General features: G+C 32.7%; 1 protein-coding gene and 1 non-coding gene across 14 annotated transcripts in view; one reads left to right on the plus strand and one right to left on the minus strand.

The window, feature by feature from the left end:
• The window catches only part of CEP128 (centrosomal protein 128), a 541,441-nt gene that overhangs the window by 143,502 nt on the left and 383,997 nt on the right, over nt 1-13,942 (plus strand). For 12 of the 13 annotated variants that reach the window (XM_074235602.1, XM_074235601.1, XM_074235600.1 and 9 more), the window contains 4 exons: nt 6,249-6,335; nt 7,400-7,474; nt 9,344-9,449; nt 12,080-12,240. In XM_074235602.1, the coding sequence (XP_074091703.1) occupies nt 6,249-6,335; nt 7,400-7,474; nt 9,344-9,449; nt 12,080-12,240 (429 nt within the window). The remainder of the gene's footprint in view (nt 1-6,248; nt 6,336-7,399; nt 7,475-9,343; nt 9,450-12,079; nt 12,241-13,942) is intronic. The other variant, XM_074235597.1, reaches the window with a different exon arrangement.
• LOC141523216 (U6atac minor spliceosomal RNA) lies at nt 2,367-2,494 on the minus strand. Its single transcript, XR_012478403.1, has one exon. It is a non-coding gene; the product is annotated as a U6atac minor spliceosomal RNA (small nuclear RNA).

Genomic DNA, 13,942 nt, shown 5'->3' on the forward strand with positions numbered 1-13,942 from the left:
GGTATCACTGTGTTGCCTGGATCCACTAACAATTTTTTTCCTAGTCTCCCAATTATATATCAGCTTGCAAATGACTCTGCATCTACATTCCTAGTCCTATATCTCCAACTGTCTGCTAGTTATCTTCACCAGCATGTTCACAGGCTTCTCAAATTCAGCAGGCTTTAAATAGAAACCCCCCCCACACACTCTCTCTCACCACACACATACACACACACATGCACATACACATAGACACACCACATACACAATCACTCAAACACACCTTACACACAGTCAACACACAATACATACTCACGTACACACACACTGCATACACAGTCAACACACATACATACACACACACACACATATACACACACACCATCCTAATTACTCTGTTTTTCATGAGCATAACACCATCCTTCTGGTCATCCATATTTACATCCTTAACCTATTTCACATGTTTTTTTAAACAACCTCATGTACTCCACATTCCAGCCTTTCTTACTATTTCTCTGTGCCTTTCCATAGGTGATATCCCCCCATGCCAAGAATGGTCTTTTCCTTCCATTTCCATCTCTTCAAAGTCCTAGTTTTCTTGAAGGCTGAGCTAAACTGCCATGTCTTTTAAAAGTCCATTACTGTTTCTTCAACTTTTAGTTCTCTTTTCCCATTTTCATCATACCACTAGTCCTTGTGAGATCATTTTGCTTTTTAAATATGCATATTTAAATTGCATTTTTAAAATCTAAGAGCAAGTTGTATAATAATATGTTTCTTGAGGAGAGGACTTATATTACATCTCTTAGATATTTGTAGCATATAGGAGGTACTCAGTCACTGTGTATGTTTGCAGATTTGTTTTCCAGATTCCAGTTTTCTTTCTTATCCTATTTGCACTGATTTTATTCCTACATTAAAAAATTTCATATCCAAATTATGTTTTATCTTTGTATTTGATTTTTATTATCTTTGGTTAGAAACTTAACTGTTAGTCAAAGTTTTCAGATTTTTTAGTCACATTAGGTGACTAAAAAAATCACTTCTATTTATTTTCCTTCCATTTTTAAGTGCTCTTTTATGTTTAAACAGAATATTCATCTGTAAGATAAAGGGACTAATTCCATGACTAAATGGGGGACAAAAGGAATTTCTTGTGGTATAGAATATAAATTTTGGTCAAATTTCTTTCCTTATTAAAGTTCTTATTAAATAGCATGCCCTTCACCAGGCAATTTTTGTTATTACACTCATCAAATTCAGGGTTAGTAATCTTACATTTTTCTTTATCTAGTCTTTTCTCTTTAAAGCAAGAAACATTTTTCTTTAAACAAGTATTTTTTTCAGAAATGAGAATTACTTCATATTACCTAAAAGCTTGAAAGCTGTAATAGCTTCAATATCATTTAATAAATTCTTATTTATGCACAGCACACTATATTGCAGCAGAGATATCTGTGCACACAATCTCATAGAAGTAATAGGTAAGACATAGATAAATACTTATAAGAAATTCATAGCAGAGATACAAACCAGTGACTTCTTGATGTCCAAGGACTGAAAAGATTTTCTGACTTAAGGGGACAAAGGAAATGCTTTATTGTGAAGGAGGCATTTCAGCCAACACATCTATGATTTCAGCAGTAGATGGGTGGTGGTCAAGATGGTGGGGGTTGGGGGAGGGTGGTCATTCTGATTGAATGACTGTGTGAACAAAGACATAATGGGATAATAGCAAAAAATCTACTTTTACTGGAATGAGATTTATATGAAAGGGGAATCATGTGAGAAATTAAGGATGGACCTAATTGAAGACTTTAAATAGTAGGTGATTGAGTCTGGACACAGAGAAGGAGAGTAGAGGAAGAGACTATGTAGTGAGATTGAGAAGACAGAAATAACATTTGAAACTGATTTTGGGTGGGGAAGTAAGTGAGTTTTAAATAAGAATGTAAAATCAAGGTTAATAGATGTAGCATTTAATAAGTGTTTATTCTGTGTCATGCACTTGACTAAGCCAGTGCCAAGGTTATGAACATGGATTGCCTGAATAAACAGTAGAACTATTCTAGAGGTATCTCTGATTCAGGAAAATGAGAAGATTGGGAAATCTTTTTTAAATGAACTAAAGGAAGAGAAGATCAGAGAATTCTTGTAAAATCATGGTTTATTATATTTTCTGGATGAATGATTATATGATATTTAATAAAAATTATTAGAGCTATTTTCTATTCTGTTTTTTAAAAATTATGGAACAAAATTATGGAGAGCAAACATGAATAAACTATTCAGCTACCCAAGCAACTTTAATTCTTTATTTTGTATCTTTTAAAGGGAAGTTCATTAGGAAATGATTCTTATGGAGCAAAAAGTAAAGTATACATAAATTTACATGGTTAGATGTCATAGAGGAGGTGGTATTGTCTTAACTGTTAAATGTATTACAAAGGCCACTTGCTCTTTAATATCCTGATAAAGGAGAATGCTAATCTTCTTTCCTTTCATATATAGGATGCTCAGGGATGACTAAAACCTCTGGTGTGAGGGCTTGCTGAGCAATTTTCAGGATTGTTTATCCACCTTTGGAATCCACCTCTCAGCTAATTCTCACCTGTGACTCTGTTGTGGCCACACACTATTAATACCATCTCAGCAGGCTAAACTAGGTTGAGGGTAACCAAGACCTGAACATGTGAAGACTTCTCCTGGCATAATGAGCAGATGAGAACATTTTGTTCCCATAATGTCAAATTAACTGCCAACTAACTATTGTTTTCTTTGAGTTCACCCTACCACAGAAAAATATAGTATGTATTACCAGTCCAATAAGAAGATAACATGTTATTAATTCAACTCTATAGAAGGAAAGAACTTAATCTGAAGTGAAAAGTGTCAGAAATGACACTTATTAATACCATAAATACTGTTGCATGTTTAATTTCTTTTTACAATGAAAATAGCAAAAAGTTAAAATCAGTTATGGAAAAGTGATAAGATGTTTGGAAAAGACAATGAGGAATTTGCAGACTTGAAGGTAATGGAATGATAAAAAGACAATATAAAGGAAAATGAATGGCATATTGTAGATGCTGTTATGTTTTTCAAAATGAACAAATTTTAAACAGCAAAGTCTTCGAAAAGTCTTCTGAAAGCTTTAAAATGTTTTGATATGTATGCTAACAATTCTGTCTATTAAGACAGAATATGCTTAAAATATTACTTATTGTGATTTTATCTGGTCAGGTTGCTTTTATGTTCGTTTACAACTATTTATACATGATTTTTTTCAAGTGGGTTCTCTTATTTATAAAATATGTATGTGAAAGATAAAAATATAATTTTTAAACCAATACAAATTGAGAACACTTGGGATCTGTTTATTTAAATGAGCAAGCAGAAGAGATCTGACCTTGACAAAATCATTTATTATTATACTTCCTGTAGTGTAATTTCAAATTGTTATTTGTTATTGAAGACCTACCATATTTCCCCATGTATAAGATGCACATTAATTTTGGGGTTTGAAATTTGCAAAAAAATGTATTACATAAAGTTATTGAACTCAAGCTTTATTTACCATAAAATTCAGACAATTCCTCATCACTGTCAAAACTCCTATCCATTAGCTTGTCCTCATCTATGCTTGATGATGAATGTCTTAGGGAGAGGCTCTGTCCGCTCTCCTGCCTGGTCTGTGGTTGAATACAAGCACTCCCTGAGCATGTCCGGTGTGTGGACACATGCTTAGTCCATTCCATTTCATGAACCTGAAGCACCAATGATATCCTCCTTTGAAATCAGAGCTTCTTTTTTTTTATCAACAATTCTTCTTGCCTCCTGCTGAACCATCTTTGTAGACACAGGAATTCCATTGGCCCTTTGCTCTTCAATCCATATCTTCAATTCCCTCTCTTAGGCCATTTGACTGATTTGCCTCTCATGGCATTCTTCTGCTGGGGTATTTTCAGTAGGGTTCTTCTTCCCATAGCCAGTCTCAGATTGTTTTTTCAGTTGGAGGAAACCAAACTGACCTTTAGCAGCACAATTTCCATTCACTTTTGCAAACCAGATCACTTTGAACTTGAATTTAGCACTGTACAAAAATCTTTTCTGAGTCATTTCTGGGCAGAGTGTGGCAAAATGTAACCTAGCATACTGGTAACAAATGTGAAATAATGAGTACAAAAGACAACAAGCTCAAAAAAAAAGCAGGAAATGGAAGTAAAAAAACTACAATCACTGTATATATAAGACATTCCCAGTTTTTAGACCCCCCCAACCTTTTGGAAAAGGGTACAACTTATACATGGGTAAGTATAGTAATTTCTTTAGAATTTATTTCTTTTGAATTTTCTTCATGTATAAGATCTCTATATGGTGAAATGGTGACCATCAATAATTAGGAATACTAAAATTGTCAAACATTTTTCTTGTAGGAAGAGAATACTTGTCATATATTTTGGAAGATTGTTTCAAATGCTATGTTTTTTTTTTAGTACTTTCTATTCTGAATAATATTATATTTACTTTTTTGAGGCAGCTTGATGGCATAGTGAATAGAGTACTAGACTTGGAATCTGGATGCCTCATTTTCCCAAGTTCAAATCTGGCCTCAAATACTTACTAGCTGAATGACTGGTCAAATATCTTAAGCCTGTTAACCTCACCTTGAAAATAAGTTGGAGAAGGAAAAGGCAGGCCACTTCAGTATCTCTGCCAAGAAAACCCCTAAAAGGGGTCACAAAGAGTTAGAAATGACTGAGTAGGAATAAGAGCATTTATCTTTGTTTTCTTTAATCTTTCTGAACATCAACTATAAAATGAAGACACTGGACTTTTTGATCTTGACAATCCCTTCTAACTCTCTACCTGGGCTTATATGATTCTGTTACAATAATGTGAACTCCAAAAGAATGTGCGTGCATGTGCATATATACATACATTCAACATACATGTATGTATATATGCACGCATACGCACATACTCACACACATCTTTTTTCAATTGTTCCCAGATTACAGATTGTAGTATATGTTGCAAACCACATAGAAGTGTGGCAAACCACATGCAGCATTTCTATTATATTGTATTGATATTTTAATATTAACAGCATGTATTTGTTGAGTATGTTCTAAATACTAAGGACACCTCCAGTACTTCATTATGGCATAATGGGGACATAGGTTCTTGAAGGCTATGCTGGTAGAGCACAGGTTCTAGTAGAGCCTACCATGCAAGAAAGTTTCCCTAATCCATGTCTGTTTGCACTCATTCATTACCCATTGGCTGAGGACTATTCTAGTTAAATTTGGAGAATCACATCACCAGGAAGTTGGTTATCTATTTCCTTTCATTAATATTAATTAATAAACCATTAAGTACCTATTATAGTCAGAATTAAGAATTATTTAAGGCTTAGATATGACATTTTCAGTGGGGGATACATTTTATATATACACATATAGAAGCATGAGTGTGTTGTGGGCACACATATATATATACACACACACACAAGCATATATATATATATATGTATGTATGTATGTATGTATACATATACATACATACTCATACTTCCAAACACACATGTATATATATATATATATATATATATATATATATATATATATATATATATATATATATATATATGTATATGTGTGTTTGGAAGTATGAGTATGTATGTATATGTATATATATATGTATATGTATATATGTGTGTATATATATATATATATATATATATATATATATATATACCTATATGTATATGTGTATACAGTATGTATATATATGCATATATATGTGTGGCTATAGCATCTCTTAAAAATACAATAATGCTGTAAAAGTTGTGGGTAAGAGTATTCACCCTTGAAATCTGAAATTGTGAAGTATGTCTAAATTGCTTGCAAGAAAAGATAGACAATATAACATTTTGTTTTAATTATTTAAGTAGTGTTTAAGCTTAGTTCAATTTATGTAACATCTGTTCTGTATTCACTGAATGTATAACTTAACGTTGAAATAATTTCCAAAGAAGAAAAATAAATGATAAAGATACAGGTCAGAAAGGGTTGTTTCTGATGACTTCATCTCTTAGAACTGAAAGAAAGTTATTCACTGTTTACAGATCCAATACAATATAAATATCCATTTTATTCCTAATCATCCTAATCATTTTTCTTGGCAAATACTTTTTAATGCTTGAATATATATGTATGAACCCCATAATACAATAAAAAATTATTTTTCTCCTTCAATTCAAGGCTCTGAAGAAACAGGATACGAAAGCTAGTGAAAATGAGGGATTGATGAAAACTAAATTAAGACAATCTGAAAGTGAAAAGATTCAAGTAAGAATTTTAAAACATTTTTTAATCTTTTCAAGAGTGATAACAATTTGATGAAAGAATTTCTGTTGAGGACCTTAAAACTTATGTGCTTATTGGCTAGAAGAAAGCACAGCTCTTATTTAGGTGTTGATGGTATTTCACTTGTTAATTTTCAATGTCTCTAGTTTGAAGAGTTGTCATAGTCTGCCAAGCTTATAGTTATCTGTGGCTGATTCTCTGTCTTTTTTTTGTGGTTGAATTAAACATTATCATTGTATAGTCAATAGGGAATTATCAAAGAGTGACTACCACAGATATAGAAATGACTATTTTGAAAATTTGGGTGCTTTATGTGCATTTTTAAAGTATGCAAGGAAGTTCATTTAATTATGAAAATAGAGCAAAAATTCTCAGGAAACATTAATAGCATTTTATATTGAATTCCAAAAAGAAAAAGGAATTAATTGAGGACCTACTATGTACAGGACAGTATTCCCAGATACTAGAGATACAAAGAAAAAATTAAAAAAGCAGTCCATGCCTCTAAGGAGCTTTCATTATGCTGGGGTTGATTGTAATAACTTGGGAACACATATATTCTTATTACCTACTGAATTTCTTAGTTTGAAAAAGAATAAAGCTGTTCATACTGGTAAACTCTTTGTTCTTGAAGATTCAGTTGCCTTCATGGTAGCCTATCTTAGTGCTTTGGGCTATATTTATGGGTGTTTGGGTGATATTACTAAGAATATCTGAAAACAATAGCAATTTTTACTTTGAACAGATTGCACTTTTACCATTTTTATGATGATAATTTATAGAAAGGAGGAAATTAAAGAAAATGCATATAAATAGATTAGTTATGTTAGCTTTTATTCTAGTATTGTTCCATGTGATTAAATTTTTAAAAGTCTTAAATATTTTTAGTAACCAATTATTCATATTTCTTGCAAGCAACTTGGTCTTACATACTAGATTTTCAGGTTTTTTCCCTCCTCTTAAACTGTGCCAACAGTGGTTTCAAAATTTCTCTGCAGTTACACTGAATCTTCAAATTTCTTTTTTATCCCTTATTGAAACCTTAGCTTGAGCAGGAGTTGGAAACATCCCGAAGGCTTTTGTCACAGTCAGAAAGCAGTCGAGAATCACTTTTACTTCAGGTAAATCCATTTAAGCTATGAAAATATTTTATACTGAACTCTGAGTTTCTCTGTACTATTAAGTTCTTTAAAATAGGTGAACAAAACACACTTGGTATTTTTAGACTCCCCTCCCCTCATCAAATGTCTTAACATATATAAGCTTTTAATGGTTCAAGAAAATTCAGATTAAATTAGCTAAAGGCATAAGTTCCCACTGAGACAATGTTTCTTGCTGATTACTACTCACATTTCTACTTTATATTTCTTCTTGGGATGGGAAATGTAAAAGTAGACTAGATCTATAAACTTTTCCTAGGATCTTAGTTTTATTTCAAGAGACAGTGAAGAATGAAGGAGGAAGTAAAAGATCTAAAATTCAACTTTTCAGGAGTCACTTGCCCTCTTTTAAGGAAAGATAAACCTTAATTTTTAAACATTATATTTTCTCATCCATTTTTTCCACAATGAAAATTGGGTTCTTTTTTATATTTAAAATTCATTAACTTTACATAGCTGTCTTAAATCCATTGAATAAAACAAAGTATTACTCTAATTGCCTTTCTGTCTGAATTTAATACGAATGGTAATTATACTGTATTGTGGTTTTATATATCTATATATCTATATATATCTATATCTATCTATCTATATATATATATATATATATATATATTCCATATATGTTCCATAATGCTTGGTAGATATTGATGCCAGATACCATCCCCTTAGGAGAGGATTGTTATATCTAGCAGAATACCTGAAAAAAAGTAGTACAGATCCTGTCATGGTGGACAGAGGTAAAATAACAATTGATGTTTCTGACTTACAAAGACCGTATAGAACTAGTTATTTTATTTGAAATTGAAAAAATGCTCCTTCCAGTCCCTCTTTATTCCCTTTCTTGTTTCATCTGCTTAGAGATAATAATTGAATCCATAGGAGACTTGGAGCATAGTTCATCTAGTTCATGGTCGCATTATGGAAGATGTTCAGACAAAGGAGCTAAAAAAAAAGAGTGATTAGACAAGTAGAACCAAGAAAATAACAAACTAAAGGTTACATACATTTATTTGTTATACACATAAAATTTATGAATATATCTATACATTCACATATAATATGTATACATATACATTTTAGTAAATATATTTTTAGCAAGCAATTTGTTCTTACTGTATGGCTTGACATATGGTTTCTTTGCTTTATCTCATTTATATTTCCTAAAAAAAATCCTATAAACTAAGTAAAAAGGTATTTATTGTTCCTTTTTTTTTTATAGATGATGGAATTGAGATTCAGAAAGATTGGGTGATTCATCCAAGATCATACAGTTACAGATTCAGGAATGGAACTCAGGTCCCCTAAGTTTAGGTCTAGTGTATTCTTTCTACTGCATCATTTGAAGTGCATCCACATTGAAAATGAACTATAATGTGGTCTATAATAGATGTCTTAATTTGTAATCACTTGCTTTATTCAGAGCAATGTTTCTAGAAGCTTAAGGGAAGAGATTGGAGAGATTAATCTTTGGATTCAAAATGCTTAAAAGTTAAATAGCCAGAACATCTACAAACGTATGAAGAAAAGTAAGAAAATACAGACAAAAGTCTCATGTGGGAAAGAATATTGAAGAAATAGACAAAGTTTAAATGGCATAATGGACATAGATTGTCAAAAAGGAAGGAAAAAGGCAGTCTTTTCTGGCAAAAGTATGGAAGTCAGACAACATAGTGTTAGGAGATTGAAGAGATCTCATAGTGAATATTGAGAAAGGAGCCTAAGTACCTTTTATATGATGAGTTGGTAAAAAATTATAAATTTAATCAATTTCTTTTCTGATTATGGAGTTTAATAAAATATATTCTTATTTTTGTTGCCTGAATTTAGATGGAAGACCTGCGTTCTCAACTCATGACGTATCAATCACAACAGATTTCTAGGCAACAGATAAACCATCAGAATGAACTTGAAGATGAAAGGAGATTTAAAAGAGGTATATTTGTAATTTAAAACCATTTGTTAGGAATGTTTGGAAAATAATCTCTGTTCTTTCATTATGATTATTTTTTGTCTCTCAATTCTTCTCTCAACTGCCACCAATAGGCAGGTAAATCCAAGAATTCTGGGAGGGTTTTCACTACCCTAAATGCTTGCAGCTAACTCCACCAACTGCCACTTCCAGGGCAGATCATGCAGCCTAGCTGACATAAGAAGACACACTGAGGGAGAGAGGCAGAGGAAATAAGATGTGCCAGTAGTTTTAACTACCACTTCCTTGAAGAGTCTAATGGAGACAGTCTTGGGAATAGGAGTAGCTATTGCCCAGATGTGGTAGCCATCACTGGGGAAGGAACACCTGTGGGGGCATGGGCTGCCAACTGCTTTTGTGGATCTGGGAATCACAGATCTGAAGCCTCAGAAATGCAGATTTTTGACACCAAGTCAAAATGGTATCACATCAGTGATGGATATAGTTTTATCAGTGGATCTGGCATTATTAGAGGTATCTAATGTACTTTCTCTGTGTTTTCTCATCCCTTAGGATGTGAATTCCTTAAAAGTAGGAACTATATTTTCTGTAATATTCCCAGTTCTTAACATAATGCTTTATAGTATTTAATAAATGCTTTTTCATTCATTCATTCATTCATTCATTCTCTTATCAATTTTAGGTACTAGGTTCTCCAAAAGATTATGAATTACAAATCTATTTTGAAATCTCAGCTAAATGGTCTCCAAGTTGATTCACTTTAACATGACATTTTTGTCCTTTGGGATTCCTATTGAGGAAAGCAACATAACCAGTCATGAAGACTTCATCTCTCCTTGTTCAATTATTTGAACTCTCTATAAGGCCATTTGTAAAATGATCCTTCCTTCATATCATTCTTCCTCATTTCCCATTTCCAACCATCTCTCTCACTATTACTAAGAGATTATATAAGAACTAGTGGAAATCCAAAGTAGCCTTTTCTTCAGGAAATATTTGGGTACCTCTGTCTATTAAAAACATTAAACCACCATGAAGATGATTGCAGATTATGAATGCATCAATATTTGTTACAAAGGAGAAGGAGATAAATTGTGCGGGGGGAAAAAAGTAACCTGGAAAGGTTCCCCCCCTCCCAAATGACATATGCAAAATAAGTGCATGAAGCATGTCTGTTGTCTGGATTATATGTAGTTCGTAGTCTGTTGAATTAGTTTACAAAATTTTTTTTTAAATTTAAGGCAATGGGGTTAAGTGACTTGCCCAAGGTCATACACAGCTAGGCAATCATTAATTGTCTGAGGATGGATTTGAACTCAGGTTCTCCTGACTCCAGGGTCTGTGCTTTATTCACTGAGCCACCTAGGTGCCCCTTGAATTAGTTCTTAAATCAGTTATTATATCTTGGACAACATTGCTGATACATAGAATAGGAGGAAGAGAATGGATTGAATTACATTTGGAAAATATCAGACTTGAAATTCTGAATAAAAACCACCACCACAACATTCAATAATAGGGAACTTCAATAGTAGTTCCTTGGGTTGGATTTTATTCAACTTAATAGGTTAAAAAAAAGCCACAAGAGAGATTAAAGTTTTGCTATTAGAAATCCTATTAGAGAAATTTTAACTTTCATGGTTTTAGTAGCATAATGTTTCTCAAACTGTACTGCAGGGAATCCTGAAACAATGTAATCTTTTTTACTTAAAAATTTAGACTTTATTAATAGGCATTAAAACATTAATTTTAGAGAATTTTAGTTTAAAATTTTGCCAAAATCGTGTTTAAATGGAAGTGTTCTGCCACTATGGCAAAGTTTGATAACCAAGAATGCACATATTCTTCCATTGCACTCCTTGAAGAGATAAAAACTCCTAAATGGAAACACCTAAAAAAATCAGTTTGGGATAAATGATGACTAAATTAAGCTTTGAAATACAGAAGTTGGAATAATTCTTGGAATGCAGTTGTTCCTCATTTATTCCTTATAGATTTCTTCCCTTCCTTCAAGGCACAACATGGTTGTCTATATGAATCTTTCTTGAGAGCCCTAATGGGCTTTCTGACTATCCTATACTGGAGGTAGCTAGATGGCTAGATACAGCACTTAGACCTGAGTTCAAATCCAGCCTCAGATGCTTTCTATTTGTTTGAACCTTTCCAAGTCACTTAACTTGTTCTCTTCAGTTTGCTTATCTGTAAAATGGGGATAATAGCACCTACCTCCCAGGGTTGTTGTGAAGATCAATCCAAGTAATATTTATATAATGATTTGTACAGTCTCTGACACATATCAGAGAGCTATATAAATGTTAGTTGTTATTACTACTACAACTACTACTACTACTATGAATGCTACAACTACTACTATTATTGCTCTATATCTGTTCTGTATTTATTCCACATATCTTTATTATGTAAGTGTTGTCTTCCTCTCTAGGCATTAGTTGACTTTGAGAACTGGGTCTGTTATCTTATTTATGTCCTGGTATATTCTGGATCCCCACACTTGTTTCTTGATGGATGATAATTGCATCTCATTCTTTTGTGCATAAAGGATCTGTATGTTACATTAGTGCTATATTTATGTGCATATTACTTGTATAATTAATTCTTTTTTATCTTAAAAGGGGCAGAGAGGTCTGATCAAGAGAAGCAAGAACTGGATAAACAGATCTTAGAACTGAAAGCCAAGTTGAATCACAATGCTATGATGTCTGAGGTACAGGAATTGAAGCGATGCATTGAGAGAAAAGACAAGGAAAAAGTACATTTAGAAGAACAGACAGAGGTAACTTTGATATTTTAAATTTAATCTCCAGAACCACAGCTGTGTTCCATAAAATTATCTGATAGACTCAACAAAAATAGGAAATGAGGCAAAAGAAGCTAAAACTTTGTCTTCACCTGTTTCATAACTGAGCAGCCTTTCTTTAATTACTTTTAACTTTGAAGGTCTAAGTGACCCCTTCCATTGAGAAACTAGGTGGGTGCCAATACTATAACATTTTCAGGTTTCCTTCAAACCCAAATCTCTTTCCACACTAAAGCTAATTGAGCCTAATGGATTTGAAAAGCATCCTTAAATTTGGAGTCATACTCTGATCCATCATAAATTAGATCTACCATATTCCATTATACAGACTTGTTGTTTAAGCTTTAATAACTTCAGGTGATTAAAACTTAAAATTTCACTAGACTTTTGGGATACCCTGTATTAATTCTTTATTGCTAGGATAGATAAATTTATTATAAAAATATTAAAATCAAAATAAGAGAAGGAAATTTGAAACTTTCATTTTTTATTGCAAACCTTGGTGTTCTATTCAGAGAAGCATTCATCTAACTTAGTATATATTTATAATAACAAATTTTTTCTCTGTAATTTTATTGAGATGCCAAACTGAGGGATTTTGAAATTGGAAATGAACAGTTAGATATCCTGGGACTTATTAAATATTGAAAAGAAGTTAATTTAATGAAATTAGAAAGAAATATTTTTGTTATCATCCTTAGAGTTTTCAGTTTTCTTCTGTACTATAAAGGAATATTAGAAAATATCTTTTGCATTGTGATTAGGAGTCATTTTAAAGATAATGAAATATTTTTGTGCCTATGTTTTTCAATCTGTTTAATAAATATCTTTTTAGAACTATACTTAGATCAGTGGTGTCTTTCCAGAACTGGTGTTCTATCCATTGCACCATCTACCTGCCAGTTCCTGGAGTCAGGAGGATCTGAGTTTAAATCCATCCTCAAACACCTGATACTTTTTAGCTGGGTGACCTGGACAAGTCACTTAATCCTGATGGCCTCATATCCAGCACCATCTCCAGTTGTTCTGATTCATATCTGATCAGTGGACCCAGATGGCTTTGGAGGAGAAAGTGAGGCTGGTGACTTAGAACAGCCCCCTTAACCCCCACTCAAATCCAATACACTGCATGCCATAGCATTACTTACCTCCCTGATGTCATGGTCTTGTTCTAGAACTGAGGACAACAGTCATCATTATCAGATCAGTGGCAGACCCAAAGTATTTTAAATTGTCTTTTGTAATTTTACCTTTTGTATAGCTAAGAAAAATAGTGGATTGTAAGAATGTAGTTAGTTTTTCTGAAGTAAAAAGTTTGTAAAAAATAAGTTAGAGATCTTCCAAGCATGGATAACTCCCTTTGCCTCTTGTTCAGAACCATGTACTGCTTTTTCTTTCTTTCTGTGAGGATTGCATCACCTGATTTTCTGCATGTGGAATGAGCTAAAAAACACCCTTGAGCTGTCTGTTCTTTGATTTTTCACGTGGTTATTCTAGCCACATGATTGTCTTCTTATTTACTGACACTGGATTTTTCTTCTGCCTCTTGCTTAATTATCCTTTGACTTGTAAGGATAGGAAGAAGTGTTGGGGTCATAATGAGAGACTTTAGTTTGAGATATTGGATGTTGAGCTTTAATGACTTTCTTTTATTATACATAAGACTTGGGAACTTTTG

Source organism: Macrotis lagotis, chromosome 4 (assembly GCF_037893015.1).
Source record: "Macrotis lagotis isolate mMagLag1 chromosome 4, bilby.v1.9.chrom.fasta, whole genome shotgun sequence".
In the NCBI taxonomy this organism is placed as follows: domain Eukaryota; kingdom Metazoa; phylum Chordata; class Mammalia; order Peramelemorphia; family Peramelidae; genus Macrotis; species Macrotis lagotis.